General features: G+C 38.8%; 1 protein-coding gene across 5 annotated transcripts; it reads right to left on the bottom strand.

Annotated features, from left to right (window-relative positions):
* Window positions 1-777: 777 nt before the first annotated feature.
* Window positions 778-14,427, bottom strand: LOC143873200 (protein-tyrosine-phosphatase MKP1-like). 5 transcript variants are annotated; one of them, XM_077376798.1, is made up of 5 exons: window positions 14,278-14,427; window positions 13,769-13,901; window positions 10,974-13,488; window positions 2,229-2,417; window positions 778-1,257 (listed from the first exon to the last, which is right to left on the bottom strand). In XM_077376798.1, exons 3-4 carry the CDS (start codon window positions 13,422-13,424, stop codon window positions 2,361-2,363), a joined length of 2,508 nt encoding a protein of 835 aa, XP_077232913.1. In that variant the 5' UTR covers window positions 13,425-13,488; window positions 13,769-13,901; window positions 14,278-14,427; the 3' UTR covers window positions 778-1,257; window positions 2,229-2,360. The 5 variants fall into 5 exon arrangements, with proteins under 5 accessions (XP_077232913.1, XP_077232910.1, XP_077232909.1 ...); XM_077376795.1 differs by adding an exon at window positions 14,019-14,068 and having other exon boundaries at window positions 10,974-13,901; window positions 14,278-14,358; XM_077376794.1 differs by having other exon boundaries at window positions 10,974-13,901.
* Between the last annotated feature and the right edge of the window lie 3,717 nt (window positions 14,428-18,144).

Genomic DNA, 18,144 nt, shown 5'->3' on the forward strand with positions numbered 1-18,144 from the left:
GGCTGGCTGTTGAATGTGAGAGCATCCACATAGGCTCACTATTCTGCAGATTTTGTCTTATTCATTTAATTCACCTGAGGTGGTTGCTGCTCTCACATGCAACAACCAGCCATGAAATGCTTCTCTGAATTGTCCCTAGCAAAAAATCATCATCACGAGCAGTAGCTGAAACTGCTAGTCGATCTACCGGATCAACTTCTGCCTACCCCGCCCAGTCAAGGATCGTCGGGAGTGTTTGAAATCCCAATTTTAAAATAACGTTTAGCCAGTAGATTTAGAGGTAGCTAAACAGTTAAAGGCCCTGTTCGTTTCAAATTGTGCATTATTGGCTGAAAATTCAACATAATTTTGAGCCAATCGATTGGGGGGCTCACAATCGGCTGTCATAATCTGAAACGAACAGGGCATTAATATAAAAAGGAAAACACTTTCAAAACAGCCCTGCACAATTACAAAATTATCCTACCATTACCGAATAATAGGAAAGTCCGACAGGCAAAAAATGGCCCACGGAACATCAACACTGATTCCATACATTCAATATAATTTGGGATTTGCTAAGCGATTTCACGAAAAGCCATTTCTGACTGATGCAAGGGCATCCGGCAGCAACACAAGATGAAGATCACACAGAGCAACTAAAATAACTAGTAAGGTTTTGAAAAACCTATATCAATATGAAGCTCCTTCAACTAAGTGAAGGCGCCAGGGCCCTCTTCACAAGGGATATTCCAAAAATTAAAAATATGGTACAAATAAGATGAAGAAGATGGAAGATGAAAGAATTGTTCAACGTCGTACGTGCATAAATTTAGTGCATAAATTTAGTCTAGGCTGTTCTCTCATGCAAAAGTCAGATGCGAAATGGCCTAGCAAATCCCCACACATACATAAATAAAAATAGAAAGGAATTCTACCCATTTTTGCAGCCTAAAATTTCACATGGAGCTTTTGCAGATGGAAAAGACCAAATTGCCTAAAAAGTAGGGTTCTGTCACTATGAAGTGGTGGCAAAATCACATGCAAAATCAGAGGGCAAAAGTGGCCAGCACTCCTCAAAAAGTTTGATTTGAAGGGGAGAAACTAATTATCTACTTAGACAAAGGGCCTTACAATGGATTATTCAAGAGAATGTACATTTAAGGAGAAAATCTAAATCAGTAAGATGACAAAGTACAAGCTTGCTTAAGAGAGCTGACACTGTACATCAAGGCGGCTAGAAACGAATGTCCACAAAGTGAGTTCAATGACGACCTCCTGTAAAAATGGAGAAGAAAAGAAGAAAAACACAATTATAAGCAACCAAAAACCAAGTCCTCTTTATTTAGGACATGTTTGACAACCATGAAAATATATTCCATGGAATATTAGTAGGGTCAATTGTGAGACATTGGAGGAGAGGGAGAGACTTGAGGGTGTGGGAGTGGAGGGAGCATAAAAAGCCACTTAAAAACAAGAAAAGGAAATCAAATTTGAAGTAGTGTATTTTTTTTCACAGTTATTTTATGGATTTCTCACGCTCTCTCCAGTCCTGCCCTCTCAAGTCTCTCCCACTCTGCCAGAACTCCTCTTTCACAATTGGGCCAATGAATATTCCATGAAATAATTTTTCATGGGAGCCAAACACGCCCTAAATAACAAAATTGACCTGGTTCACTACATCAGTGAATTCGATGCCAGCAGTAAAAAGCACAAAATCACTTTTCAACAACTGGGGTAAGGGGAATTCTGCAGAGGGAACTGAACCCACAATAATGGGATTAGAGGAGTCGACCATACTAGATTTAACTAGATATGCAGAATGCAAATTGTGTATCATTTTTTAGGGAGGGATGTTGTGGAAGCAGACTGAAATCATTAGAAAGGCAGCGAGGTAGGAAACAGACTAAAAATATGGGAATTAGTTGATCTTTTCATGTATCAGTCATTTTTATTGGCAGAAAAAGGTCTATATCGTATATGGGAATCTCTGAAAAATGTGTATGATACAACAGGTAACCTTATGGATTGGCGGCAAAACTCTTGATCAAGATGACAGTATTTTCAACTGCTGGAGACCCAATGGGAACTCTTCTGTTCCTATCATTTTTATTGGAAAAGTACGTATATATCATATATGGGAATCTCTGAAAGAACATGGGACTCACATGCTGGGAGTTCAGTAATTTCTAAAGAATTGGGGAGTGTGATTTGTTAGTGCAAAGGATAAGGGCAAGGAACTTGAGTACCTATTGTTGATATTGTCAGCTGAAGCTCTTGGAAATTCCATAGAAAGTCTACAGCAAGATTTGTTAGCTGAAGAAGCCAAGGATAGTGTTAGAGAACATTGGCTCCCCAAATCTTTCATTGGATCACTGACATTAAAAGGCATTCAACAATTCAAGGAATTCCTTTGGCTCACCGCCTTCTTTAACAACCTGTACATATCCATCATCCAAAATGAAAACTTGGAATCACTAATTAAAAATGGCAATCAGAAACACAAGAGGTGACATCAAAAAAAAAAAGCAAAGGAGAAGAGGCAATGATAATTAGAAAAAAGAAAAAGCATCTTTTAAATAGTTAAGAACACTTCAGACATTAAAAAACAAGCCTAAATAAAATATACGACAAGATCCAATTAAAATATATGACAATATACGACAGGATCCAATTAAATTATACGAAAAGATGTGTTGAAATTTGAGCGGTGGAAGAACAGCTTTTATTCAATGTAAAAGCTCAAAAGTACACAACTTGTATACACTCAATGCACTCAAGAGTTTCTCACCCACAATCACTTTGCTCTCATCACACACACTCAATTACTCCTTTGCACACTCTAAGGAGAAGCTTTGAACTCTACATGCCCAAATGGAAGGGGATGCCTCCTTTTTATACTTGCTAGAGATGCTTCCCCATTATTCTAGAATGGTGGCTACACTCTTCTAGCATTAGATATTTCTAGAAAGAAACATCTAGAACAATGTTTTAAAAGAAAGGAAAAAGGAAGAGTGGAGAAATCTCTAGAAAGAAGATTGTCTAAAAAGAAGAAGAAGAAGAGAATTCTAGAAATCTAGAGAGAAATCTAGAAAGAGAGAGAGAGTCGGTGCTCTCTTAACACTCCCCCTCAACGACAACTCTCTCTTTATCGGCTACTCTCCCTTATTTCCGATCTAGTGACCATGCCGAGTTGTCTTCTGAACTCCTCAAACTTTGTGCCACTTAGTCCTTTAGTAAATATGTCTGCAACCTGGCCTCCAGTCTTGATGTGCTTCATTTCAATTTGTCCTTGTAGCACCTTCTCTCAAATAAAGTGATAGTGTACTTCCACGTGCTTAGTCCTTACGTGAAAGACTGGGTTCTCTGCCAACCTTATGGCTGATTGATTGTCGCAATAGATCTCCACCGAGTAGTCAATTGGTTGATGTAGGTCTTTCATCAGCTGCATTAGCCATGTGCTTTCTTGAGCTGCCATCGCTGCTGCTCTATACTCAGCTTCTATGAGTGCAGCATTCGCATATTTGGGATTTGGTTTTCTTTGTCTAGAGGATCTTCTCGGAATTGATTGAGGATCTATTTCCTCCTCGAACTCTTCAAGTTGTCTTGGTCTTTCATCTTCAGGTGTCTTTTGCAATGCTCCTGTTCGCCAAGGACTCTTTGCTTTTTCAGGAGTCTTGGATCCAGCCTTTTCATGTTCTTCTTGGGGTTCAACTTCTGGAACCTCACCAGGCTTAGATTGATCTTCGGTTCTTTCTTGTAGCTTTTCTTCAATTTCTTTCATATTCGGCAGCAACACCTCTTGTGATGACCACCACGAAGATGCTTCGTCGAACACTGCGTTCCTAGATGTGTAACACCGTCCTGTTGTGGGGTCACAACACTTCCACCCTTTTCTTTCATCGTCATAGCCCACGAATATTGCATCGTATTGCTTTCTTATCAAACTTGGTTCTTATATGATCAGGTACGAACACATAGCAAACACATCCAAATACTCGAAAATGGCTCACCGTGGGCTTGATATTCCAAAGCTTCTCGTGAGGTGAAACGAACTCAAGCCTTGCTTGAGGTAGCCTATTGATAACATGTGCTGCGGTCTTCATACACTCCGCCCAAAATCGAGGTGGCACCTTCTTGGCACGCAACATACTTCTGCAAATCTCAGCCAAGTGACGGTTTTTCCTTTCTGCAACTCCATTTTGTTGAGGTGTATTCGAACATGAAAGCTGTCGACGTATTCTATTATCACGCAGATACTCAGAGAACTCCCTCAATGTATACTCGCCCCCATTATCCGTACGAAGACATCTCATTTTTCTCCCTGTTTCTTTCTCAACCATTTCTTTGAACTTCTTAAATATAGAAAATGCCTCTGATTTTTCTTTCATAAAGTCGACCCAGACGTACCTCGAAAAATCATCAATGAAGGTTATCATGCATTTAAAGCCGCTGATGGATGGGTGCTTCACAGGTCCAAATACGTCCGAGTGTATCAGCTCGAGTGACTCCTTAGCTCTGTAGTTTGATTCCTTGTACGGTAGTGGATGTGCTTTCCCATATTGACATCCAACGCATCTTTCCCAAACTCAGCTAATCTGGTTTTGTTTTGGGATTCTTCATAGGGGGTTGTCTTTTCTTACAGTAGTTTTGAGGCTCGGAGGATGGGATTCATGTCCTTCTATGTTATGAAAGTTCCGTTAGATAATCCCAACTGTTTTGATAGCCTCAAAACTACTCGAGTCACGCATTTCATTATTTTCTTTTGATAGCTATGGATAATACATTCATTTTTTGAGAATGTTGTTCTATTTTCCTTTTTTTCCTATTTCGTTATTCTTTCTATTTTCCTATTATACTCTTTTTTCCGTTTTCGCTTCTTCAAGTTGATTTGACTTTTGCCTTCATATTCGTTCTTTTGCCTTACAAAATATTTTCCCGATTCTCGGATTTGAGTGTATGTTCTGTTTGTATCTAATTTTAGGAAAACTGAAGAAGGGTTTTATATCTGCAATTTTCTATTCTGTTGGTTGTATAATGGATATGTTATGATGGATAGGTTAATAATTTGGACATATTAGCCATCTTTTATCAATAGAGTTGAATTTTAAGTAGATTTCTTTGGCACATTACATGTACTATTGTGATGAATGTTGATTTCTATGTCGTACAATTCTCCCATTATGTTTATATTTTACTCACTTGATATGTATGAATAATTTTAAAACATTTTTTCTTAACTAGTGTGTATATATATATATATATATATATATATATATATATATATATATATTTATATATATATATATAGAGAGAGAGAGAAGTGTTTCTAAGCACGTGCTTAGGAAGCTCCCTAAGCACAAGTGGCTTAAAAAGCCACCAATTGGTCGCTTTTTGTGGACCCCGCAGAGGTGGACCCGCCATACGAACCAATCGGTAGCTTTTTAAGCCGCTTGTGCTTAGGGAGCTCCCTAAGCACGTGCTTAGAAACACTTTTCTCATATATATGAGAAAACGGTTCCTACACATGTGTAGAGAGTTCTCTACACACTAGCTTAAAATACAGTGGAGGCCCACATTGTTTGGGTGATCCAAGCCATCCATTTTAAAGGCCCTCACATAGATAGAGTGTCTACAAAAAATCAGATCCATAGGATCATCCCAACCCTACGATTTGTGGAGGTAAAATGGATGTCTTTAAACCTTCACAAATTAGTCCATTTTTTGCCTCCACAGTTCGAATGGTTAGGATGATCCTATGGATCTGATTTTTTGTGGACACCCTATCTATGTTAGGGCCTTAAAAATGAATGGTTTGGATCACCCAAATAATGTGGCCCCCACTGTATTTTAAGCTAGTGTGTAGATAACTTATCTACACATATGTGTAGGAACCGTTCTCTCTCTCTCTCTCTCTCTCTCTCTCTCTCTCTCTCTCTCTCTCTCTCTCTCTCTCTATATATATATATATATATATATATATATATATATATATATATTATTTATTTTTATTTTTATTTTCCTTCTCTAATTATGGTCTTGCTTCGGGAGTTCTGTGCGACAGTAAAATCCCTACCAAGTTGAAGGGAAAGTTCTATAAGACAGTTGTGAGGCCAACCATGTTGTATGGCTCAGAATGTTGGGCCACCAAGAAGCAACATGTGCATAAGATGAGAGTAGCGGAGATGCGAATGCTTAGATGGATGTGAGGCCACACAAGGTTAGGTATAATTAAAAATGAAGACAATCGTAAAAAGTTGGGGGTGGCACCAATTGAGGAGAAGATGAGAAAGCACCGCTTAAGATGGTTTGGACCTATCCAACGTAGGCCTTTGGATACTCAAGTGAGAACAGGCGACTCGTGCCAAGTTGATGGAGTAAAAAGAGGTAGGGGCAGACCGAAAACAACTTGGGTAGAAAGAATGAGGAAAGACTTAATAGCTAGGAACATAATAGAGACATGACCTTGGATAGGATAGAATGAAAGAAAATGATCCACGCAGACGAACCCAACTAGAGCCAGGAATAGAGCCGGATAGATTCCTTTCACCTTCTTCATGAAATTTTTCTAAAGGATTCATTTAGCCGACCCCAACTAGTTTGGGACAAAGGCTTTGTTGAGTTGAGTTGAGTTGTTCTCTAATTAAGGTGCATTTCTTTAATTATGGTGCTAATGCATCGACTGGCTATTAATTTTGATGCATTTGCACATTGATTAGTGCATGAATTTTTAATTTTCATGGATATGTTGTTTTGAAAATTGAAAAAAGTATATTTTCAATTAAAAATGAATCAAAATATATATATATATATATATATATATATATATATAAGATAGCTTCTAATTTTATTACATGTGAGTTCTTCTTGCCTGATCTACTAACCCAAGGGATTAGAATTTCTATTTTTAAAATTAATTAATTATTGTATTTATTTTTATTAAAAAATATTTTAAAATAATAAAAAATATATTTAAAAAACTTATCATATATGAATGTTAGCTTCTAGTTTTTTACATGTGAATTATTCTTGCACGATATAAATTTTCATCATTATATTGTACTCCATTGTATTGCACTTTCTTTATGAAATTGATGAATATAGTGGTTTTTTCCTACATTTTATGCTTATTTGAAGCCTACATATTTGTGGCCATAAGCATTATCAATTTAGAACCAACCTTACTATTTCAGACATATGTGACCTTAGGTGTTTGGTCTTCTTAAGCGATTATAGATGCAATCATAGTCGTCAACCTGTGACTCGACTCATGACTAGTAAGAATTTTTGACAAGAACATAAATTTAGTTGAAAAAATATAATTATATAGAGAAAAAAGATTAGACGATCAATCCTTCCTTCCTTTGGTATGCTAGAGTTGTAAAGAGAGTTTCTATTGACACCCTAAACCCATTCTCTCTTCTTCGACTCTCTCTTCTCCATTCTCTCTTCTTCGCTTCTCCCCGACGCTCTCCGCCGTCGATGTGGTCTCCGCCACTCTCCACCGTCGACGCTCTCTCTTCTCCACACAGGTATGTTTTTTGCTTTTTTGCTTTTGTAAAATGCTATCTAGGGTTTCGTTTTTTTATTTTGTATGGATTAAAGACATGTAGGAACTAGATCTGTGTGGATTTGAGGTTCTTCTTACTGATTTTGTATGGATTAAAGACATGGATTTAGGGTTTTTTTTCACAAGAAACCCTAAAAATCTAGGTTTTCTTTCTATTTTTGTTCATTGATTAGTTCTTCTTACTGATTTTAAAAAGAGAACAAAACGAGAAAGAAACCTAGATTTTAGGGTTTCTTGTGGGAAAAAAACCCTAAATCCATGTCTTTAATCCATACAAAATCAGTAAGAAGAACCTCAAATCCACACAGATCTAGTTCCTACATATGTCTTTAATCCATACAAAATCAAAAACTGAAACCCTAGATAGCATTTTACCAAAAGAAAAAATCAAAAAACATGCCTCTGTGGAGAAGAAGAGCGTCGACGGTGGAGAGTGGCGGAGCCCTGTGGGGCCCACGTCGATGGTAGAAAGCGCCGGGGAGAAGCGAAGAAGAGTGGAGAAGAGAGTCGGAGAAGAGAGAATGGGTTTAGGGTTTCGACCTTCCTTTTCAGTCTTTTTTTTCAATCGTAAGGCTTCTGTGGGGCCCAAATTTTGGCCAATAGAAACTTTCTTTACAACTCTAGCGTACCAAAGGAAGGAACGCTTGAGCGTTTAATCTTTTTTCTCAATTATATATCAAAAGATGAAGCATGTAAAAAATATAACCCAACAGCACATAGATAAAGCACTAAGCCAAAAATATAAATAACTATATGCTTATAACTTGCATGCACAAAAATAATTAAGTTCTAACTTATAAGTAACAACTTCCAAGTTTTCAACCATCAAAACAAAAAAGCCCAAGATGAGCAACTTGACTCGTAAGAGTCTTATTTTTTCGAGTTGACTCCCAGCGACCTGTTTGAGTAACCAGACGACTCAGATGAGTCTTCAACAGAGGCGAGTCACCATGCCACTCGCCTCGAAAGCCCAGCGACTCTACTCGATTCAAGGGTCAACTCATACGAGTCGTAGGAGTTTGACAACTATGTATGCAGCGTTTCAAAACGCAGATGTGGGTCAAAACGTGGCCCAGGCAAATTCTAGTCGTGCTCAGTTGGCACGGCTGAGTACTCGATTGACGTAGTCATAAATCGGGAGTCAAAGGAGTTTTGATTGACTTTGCAGGGCAAAATGCGGACTCGGACAAGAACGAAGCCAATGCAAAAGGGAGTCAACTCAGAGGAGTCAATGATGAAGCGGGAGAGTTTTGAAACTATATATAGATAATTTTTTGTTTATGTGATGGTTTCTAAGTGTGTATTTGTGCTTATTCTAGCATTTTCTGAAGTTTCATCTTTATTTTTTATCATTTGCATGCATTTTCATAAACTTCTGTGATTTTATAGAATTCCACTGAAATCTACCACCAAGACTGAAATATTTCCATTTCTATGATTACTGACATGCATACCAAAACCAACATTTAAAACCCCGCATTAGTTTTAAGAACAACTGCATGCTATATCCCTCACACATGCTGATCCACTTCATCTTCAATCTCAACATGAGATTGCACTACATCACTCAAAAGGGCTTTCACGTAAGGCAAACTTCACAACAACACAGTTACCCATTCAAATGCCAACTTGGTGTTTGTAAACATGAGAGGCCTTGACACCCACCCATTTTCTACAATATTTTCTGAAGCCAAAGTTTGTGTAACCACACCAAATGCCCTTTCAACACCTCAATCTCCCGATAATTGCAGCAATGTGTTATCTCTGCTTTCCCTCATGTTTTTAGATATACCGTTGTCAAACTCTTCAACTTGTTGGAGATTTCCAGCATGCCAATTGGCATCCACCTCTCCTTGCCTTGGCTTTTTGTATTTTCAAATGGAGAAAAACAAGCATATCCTTGGTGAAGCTATCATCGTCAAACCAACACACCCTATTGGAAGTCTCTCCATATGGTGACTATTTTTCTTGTACTATATGACACGGTTTTCTTCCCCTAGACATATGTTGGTTGGAAATAACAATACCACAAACTGAATCAATAGAGTTTCAAGTTTCTAGTATCTATGATTTTTTTTTGTGGTCGGATGATTCAAAATCGACTCGTTCAACCACCATCTTATTTTTTTTATTTTTTTTGTCACAGTTCACCTTTGCTAACAAGGCAATGTTTGGTGGAAATAACAATACCACAAACTGAATCAATAGAGTTTCAAGTTTCTAGTATCTATGATTTTTTTTTGTGGTCGGATGATTCAAAATCGACTCGTTCAACCACCATCTTATTTTTTTTATTTTTTTTGTCACAGTTCACCTTTGCTAACAAGGCAATGTTTGGTGGAAATCTGTTGTAAAAGGGCATGGATGGGAAGCGAATATTCTATCACCGTCAGCTAGATAACAAAAGATTCAAGACTTCCCTGGAGAACTCTGTTGCTTTTCCGAGAACTAGACATGTTATGATCCAAGTCTTGTTGAGTGTTCCTGCTCATGTCTTCATAGAGAAGTAAATTAAAATCAAAAGCCAATCAATTAGTAAAATTTGGCACTCTTTGCAGGGATTGAGTAATTCTATCCTTTTCTTGTTTTCCTCTTCTTATCATCCATTTATTTATTCTTTTTTCCTATTCTTTTTATTTATTTTTTATCTGTTGTATTTGTAGTTTTGTTTCTTTTTTCCTTTTTTTTCTGCCTCTGTTTGTTTTTATTTATTTTTTATCTCCTGTCTGGCCTTTTGGTATCAGCTTCACTAAATCAGGAACTTTTATTATTAGAATATTAAACAGACAGACCAAAGAATCAGCAACGTCATTATAACTTGAATATTTATCCCCACTATCTAAGAAACATAAAGTCAATACACTAAAGTCTCATTTCACCCAGCAAAAAAAAAAATGCACCACAGGTTTCTTTTAACAAACACTTTAAAATGTTCCGATCTTCTCCATAAGGTTTTAGAACTTAGAATTCGTGTGCAGCTGGTCTGAGTATACATGTGGCACACAAAGCCACGTTAAACAGGAAACAGTTTAAATTTCAGTGCAACAAGGATCCAAATTGAGCAGGTTGATTTCAGTTCAGATGAAACTTAGCATTTAAATGTGTGTAGTGTGGTGTGGGGGAGTTGCTGCTAAAAGATACAAACAAAACATATTCTATGACATCAGAACGTAAATATCTACGCTTTGTATGACTCGACACCAACATAAAATATCTCCCAAAGAAATTAGAAAACCCAAATGGAAATACAATTACAGAATCAAGCTAGCAAGTAGAAGATAGCAGCATCCCATTCACTTCTCAAACATGTAGCTTTTAAGCAGATGCAGTTTACCCAAAAGATATAACGCCAACTACAAAGAACTTTTTGGCAACCAAAAACAATTAACTTAAAATAGAGATCTTACAAAGTTTTACTCCATACCTTAATGGGGGTGTCCTTTGGAAGGCCCATTAGAGCAAGAAAGTTGCAACCAACGCAATTCCAGTCAGTCTCTTTTACTTCACCTACGCTACTGTTGCTATCTACGTGAGTCCGCCTATTCTGATGTTCAAAACAGCTGCCTATCCACAAATAGAGCATCCTATAGTTATCCTTGCCCAGCCATGTATTTGGGGCTAACAAAAGAAACACAGCTTTGGAATCAAGAACACCTGCACTGAACTCTACCACCTTTTCTAAATCGGGCCAGCGATAAATTACAGGATGTGTTGGCTTTAAAAACTTTGAATCGCTATCAATTGACTCGGTCAATACGGCCAACTCTCGGCCTTCTTGCAAAGGACATTTTCTCTGAAATTCTCCAGAAATTTTGCCCATATCACCTTCCTCATGAGATGTACTGCAGACAACTGATTCTCCTAAACCTGCCTGTGGTGAATGTTTGCTACATATATCTCTGCCTTCAATTGCATTCTGCTTGGATTCTGAAAGGAGTTCCCCAGTACTAGTTTCGTCAAAATAACCACTATCCGAAGTGTTGTCATTGCCCTCCTGTATTCCCTCTCGGGGACATGCATTTCCCAGCCTTCTAGATGACAATGAGGACTCATTGGTTAAGGATGACAACTTTAGAGATGGTGATGAGCTTCCCCTGCGTTCAGCAAGAGAGAGAGGACTTCCTTTAGAAGTTGATAGGAATTTTTGAAGACAAGGTTTTGCATCATGCGTGACACTTGGTGGACCTGGAGACTTGGATGATAGGACTAATGGGTTGGACAAGGTAGATGATGTAGGTGAAGGTGCAAATGAAGGAGATGGTGTTGAGGGTGACAATGAAGGTGATTCTGAACTACATTTAGAATTGGCACTTGAATCAGATGATGACAAAGAACTGGGCGAAAGATAAAGTGGTGATGATGATGAGTCAGCTGACACAAGCTGAGTATTGTTTACACGAGTATCTGCATCTACCATCAACATTGAATCGGAATAGACTCTACATAGGGCTACCCTAGGAGCCGAGACCCACTCTTTCACACTCCCTGAGACAAATTTATGCCTCAATATGCTCCAATTGCTCTCTCTTGCAGGAACGTGTGTTTCGTGCCCAGCTCCTGGTGACGGAAAGGGCGGCACAACACCCCCCGTGATTGCTTTCTGGAAAAATTCAAAATCTACATCATATGCGTCGACTTTCTTCTTACCTTTAGCAATCCCAACCGTCGATTTGACCTGATCCTTAACATCCAATGAGTTTTCAGAATTATCTACACGAAGTGGGATGTTTGAAAAAGCGTCCCAAAAATCTGAAGGTTCTTCCCCTTCTTCAACAGTTATTATTGGACCCTGCACTCTCTCATACCGAACAACCTGTAACGCGGCCGTTTTTGCATCCCTTTCCATAACAGATTCACAGTTCTTACCAATCCATACATATATTGCCGAAGGTATATGAATGATAAATGCACCTCTAGAATCCAGAGCAGACGGAGAAGGATCGTTCAACATTTTTGGTACAAGATGTAAAGCATCATATGGAGAGTGAGGAGCCATTCTATACATTCTCAATACCGAACTAGGGCTCAGAGGAATGGCGTGGACTCTCTTTTGGCATTGCAATAACTGACAAGCAAAACCCATATTCGGATTCGCAATCCCCCTTGCAGCTTTAACGTACTGAAATGCATCATCAAAGCTCTGTCCTTCCCTCCACATGAGATAAGCGATAACCAAAGATGTCGAGCGGGACACACCCTGGCAGCAGTGGACAAAAACCCTCCCTCCTTGCTCCCTAACATCTTCAAAATAGTCAAAAACATCATACAAAATGCTCGTGATATCCTCGGATGGGCTATCCTGCAACCACAATGTCTTATATACAAGGTCGGCCTTGAAATATTCGGGGCAAACAAAACCCACGCAGTTAAGAACATGGGTGATGCCGTTCTGTCTTAGAATATCCCTGTCCCGAGCGACCACATCTCCCCCAAGATATATATGATCCGCTACCTTTGAACATTCCTTATCAAAAAAAGCAATTTTATCTCTCCTAACCAGACCCCCCGTGGGGTCCAACGAAGACAAATCAAGCTTCAAGCCTTCCCCGGGCTTGTTCGAAACACTCTTACCACTTGGAGTGGGTGGCTGCGGCCACTCCCCAACATCATCAGAACTCGGTTTTGGCCACTCATCTAAGCTCCGTCGATCAATAGCCAATGGCTGCAAAGGTGGCAAGCAAGCCCGGGACTTGGAATTCTTTTGCGATCGAGGGGTAAGAGGAACGGGAAAATGCCGAAATTGGCTGTTGCTTTGTTCTGCACTATCTACACAATCTGTTATGTTCTGTGCCTGTGACCGGGATGATGACCAAGATGCAGACCGCCAAAATGTTTTTCGGCCATTGGGTAACTTTGTATCCTCTTCCCCAATCATATTTTCTAGCTCTCAGCAAACCCCCAACCAAACCCAGCATCCAAGAGCTAACTACTTCAGACATCTATCAAATATTTGACCACGCGACATAAAATCAGCCATGAAAGCCCCAAATTGCAAGCTAATTACTTCAGATATCTATCAAATATTGGCCGTATAAATTAAGTCAAGTGACATAAAATCATCCATGAAAACCCAAATTGCAAGCTAATTACTTAAGACATCTATCAAATATTGGTCGTATACATTAACTCGCACGACATAAAATCATCCATGAAAACCCCAAATTGTAAGCTAATTACTTCAGAGATATCTATCAAATTTGGTCTTGTAAATCAACTCACACGACATAAAATCATCCATGAAAACCCTAAAATGCAATAAATCGAACCCGCAAGCAATCAGACCGAAACCTCGCATCGCTTCCCCCATCCATGAACTTCCCCCATCATCTAATAACAACCAATTACACAAACCCTAAAAGAAAACAAGAAATTCTCAGTAATTGCAAAAGATTCACCATTCTAGACTAAAAAACCAAACACGGAGAAAATCAACACTATTTTATCATGAAAAAAAAAAAACCCAGCTTACCCATCAAAAAAAAAAACGTGGTTGATCATGAAAGATCCAAGATCGAGAAACTGAATAAAAATAGATTAAACCAAGTCAAAGCCTAAAAATGAAACGAAAAGAGAGAATGCTTTATTTCCAAGTAAAACTGAATTCAAATCGAGGAAACTGAATACAAAGCTTAGAACCAAAGAAAAAAAATCAAAGAAATAGATGAAATATCAAAATCTAAAACATAAATAAAAGAAAGATTAAGAGGGAAAGGTATTTTGAGACTTACGAGTTTAAGGAGCAGGCACTGGAGATGAGAGAGAGAGAGAGAGAGAGAGAGAGAGAGAGGAAGATGGGGTTAACCCTAGGGTATTGAAGAGGAGGTTAAGTTGACTGTGGTTTAGTTTAGAGGGGTCAGGAAGACACGCGACTTGCGTGTTGGAAGTTAAGGACTTCGACATTTTTTTCCAGTTTTGAAATGATATTCCCACCCTCTTCTCAAATGTGTACACCCCTTATTGGTTGTCTTTTTTGTACATATGAGTTTATTTTTCACGGAGTCCGTCTGGTTGTTTTCTTGAGGAAAAATTGCCACCGGGGGACATCAAAATACGAGAATTGCCAACTGGGAACATACTTTTCAAAAATTGTTAAAGAGGGTTGATAACCCCCTTTTGAGAGTTTGATAACCCCCTTTTAGAGACTTGACAACCCCCACTTGGTCCCTCTCTCTAACAATTTTTCAAAAGTGTGCCCCACCCCCCTTAGGCAATTCTCGTATTTTGATGTACCCCGTTGGCAATTTTTCCTTTTCTTGAGCTCAAGGTCTCACGACCATGGTCAGTAAAACATGATCAGGCAAGAAAAAATGGGACGGGTAAAAAACGAGTTTAATACGGTGTTGGTTCAAAAAAAAGGTAGTTAAATAAAATGTAAACATAAAAAAAAAAAAAAAGGAAAATTTGGTCAAAAGGGTCCAAAAAATAGCGGAAATAGTGAAACGGTACCCCCACATTTCAAATTTGTGAAATGGGTCCATTTTACTTTTCCTGACATATTTTTTTACCTGAATACCCCTTAGGCGGTTTTGTTTATTTTAAAAAATATTCGGTTCTTATCTGCTGAGCCTGGAATGGGTTACTAGGTCAAGGAAAGTGGGGGTATCGCATATGAAAATGGGGTGACCAAGAGATGAAATGGGGTTATCACACCTGAAAATTTTTCGGTTCATGTCTGTTGGGCCTGGAAGGGGTTACCAGGTCAAGGAAAATGGGGGTATCACATATGAAAATGGGGTTCTCACATATGAAACTGGGGTTATCACACCTGAAAAAATTTCAGTTCTTATCTGTTGGGCCTGGAAGGGGTTACCAGGTCAAGGAAAATTGGTGTATCACATATGAAAATGGGGTGACCAAGAGATGAAATGGGATTATCACACCTGAAAAATTTTCGGTTCATGTCTGTTGGGCCTGGAAGGGGTTACCAGGTCAAGGAAAATGGGGGTATCACATATGAAAATGGGATTCTCACATATGAAACTGGGGTTATCACACCTACAAAAATTTCAGATCTTATATGTTGGGCCTGGAAGGGGTTACCAGGTCAAGAAAAATTGGGGTATCACATATGAAAATTGGGTGATCAAGAGATGAAATGGGGTTATCACTCCTAGAAAATTTTCGATTCATGTCTGTTGGGCCTGGAAGGGGTTACCAGGTCATGAAAAATGGAAGTATTACATATGAAAATGGGGTGACCAAGAGATGAAATGGGAGTATCACATATGAAAATTTAGAAATTACCAGGGATGGAGGGGGCCTCTATTATTACTTGACCATATCAGGCCGAGTTATACCAAACTGTGGGACCCACTGTAATAACTCAACAATTGATCTGTTACCGTTTCAAAAATAGGGTGACTTCTACTGCAAAAAAATTATAAGTGTATCTGAATACAGCCACTGTTTACAAAATAACAAAAAAACTCGTAAGAGTATATGAGTACATAAAAAAATCATATACAACTTCTCCTCAAAAAAACCCACACCCTTACGCAAAGAAGACAGCTTGACAAGGTACGCCCGACCTCGTGAGTATTGGTGCAAAAGGTCCAATAGCAGTTTCGTCGAGGTTCGGTCCGATGACGGGAGGTTCTTTGCAACTTTTTCTATTGTTGCCAAGTTGTCGGCATCGGGTGCACTTGTAATGTAATCCACCTTTCAACTCGCGATTCGTTCTTCTCGTACGTCGCCTTCCAGGCGGTCGCTTCGCAAGCAGTGGTAATATTGTCATCAACGGTTCGGGACTTTCATGCCATTATGTCCGATCTAGTGTTGCGTGAACAACCTCAGCGTATGTATCCCGATACCTCTCTGCATCAAAACATTCATTGCAGTAATCATACGGATCGAATTATGTGATGTTAATGGCTGCGATTGCATGTCCGCACGGAAGTCTATCTGTTTGAAAGGCACGACAACTACACGTTCGAGTTATCAAATCGACAGAATTTGTAGTTTCAAGGGACTTTACTTCGAATTCATGAGTCCCTACTCGATAAGCTGTATATTGGCAGCTCTCCCTCAGTGATGATTCCATACGTTCTTCTGCGTAATGAGTCAACTTTGTGTGCCAACTACTAAATAATTTCTGACGCTTCTGAATAAACTGGGTAGTCTGATATTGAGTGTGCTTTACCAATGATGCAATCGGTGATTTTTTAGCATCCTTCAAGACAGCGTTGAAACACTTAAATCTATTCGTAGTCAATACATCAGACCTACCCACCTTGAAATAAACACTAGCCCAGTTTTTCTTCGGAATGTTACTTGTACACTTATGTGCAAGTTCATTCTTTGCCTTGATCTTCTCCATTGTTTCTTTGAAAACACTCTCCCTCAATGTCCTTACGGCTCTCCAGAACAATCTCTCAAGTAGAAGATCTTTGAAGTCGAACCGGAAGTTGGCAGCGAGGTGACACATAGAATAACTATAATAACAATTGGAAAATACTGTAGGTACTGTCTGCAACAACCCCTTCTACCGATCGGAGCATATAGCGAATACATTCATTTACTCTGGCAATACGTGCCTTTTCAACAACTTCATAAACCACTCCCAACTATCTTCATTCTCCGTCTCCACCACCCCAAATGCTAATGGATATAAACCGTTGTTACCATCGACACCAATTGCAATCAATAAGATTCTTAGATATTTTCCTCACAAATTTGTTCCGTCCACCAAAACTATAAGTCTCATTGTTCGAAAAGAACGTACGCAGGGACCAAATGTCCACAATAAACGAGCAAATTTATCATCTCCCTTGGACGTAAATCTCTATGTCGAAAAACACGCATGTAGCTTCCAAGATTTCTGCCCACTATCTCAATTGCAAATGCAGGCAATATGCGGTAAGAGTCCTCGACATTCCCACACTTAATCTCAAGTATGATGTTCATCGCACTGTACGCTTTCCAATAGCTAATAGTTATACCCCAATGCATCTTGATATATTCTATTATGATCCTTGTACGGACGTCCTCTGGGCAAGCAAATAAATGTAAACATGTCTCAGCTACCAAAGTTGCTGTAACGAGAGGGTGATCATTGCCCCTTATTTTAGCTGTACATGTATGGTCGGCAACAAACGACTTCACTACCAATAAAGTCATATGATTCACACCCGTTATACGCTATTTACATTGAGGCCCTGCCCTAACTAGTATATACCCTCCACAAAAACTATCTCAAGCCAGAGGAAGCCGAAAGGAGGAAAACCACTCTCCGTTGATAACTAGTTAGAAATTTAAAACGCATAGAAAAGAGGAAGATGATGAATTCGTCTTACCTTATAAACCCTTATACACCCTCAATACACTATCATAAAAAGACAAAGTTATCAAACACATTAAATGAGATATTAGGGGTTATAAGCACAAATGCTAAGAGGATAAAAATAAAACTCACATTTTTCTCCTTTTTTTTGTTCCATGCGTTAATGGGGATTGGGGAAGGTAAATGGTTGGTAGAAAAAGAAGGGAGCACTTTTTTATCCCTTTTTTATGGCTTAACGTGTATTTTGAGGGTGGAAGGGTATTTCGGTCAAAAACCTTGTCAGGAAAAGCAAAATGGAACCCTTTGACAAGTTTGA

The sequence above is a fragment of the Tasmannia lanceolata genome, unplaced genomic scaffold (genome assembly GCF_043159265.1).
Source record: "Tasmannia lanceolata isolate RefF3 unplaced genomic scaffold, GAP_Taslan_0.1 ptg000002l, whole genome shotgun sequence".
NCBI lineage: Eukaryota > Viridiplantae > Streptophyta > Magnoliopsida > Canellales > Winteraceae > Tasmannia > Tasmannia lanceolata.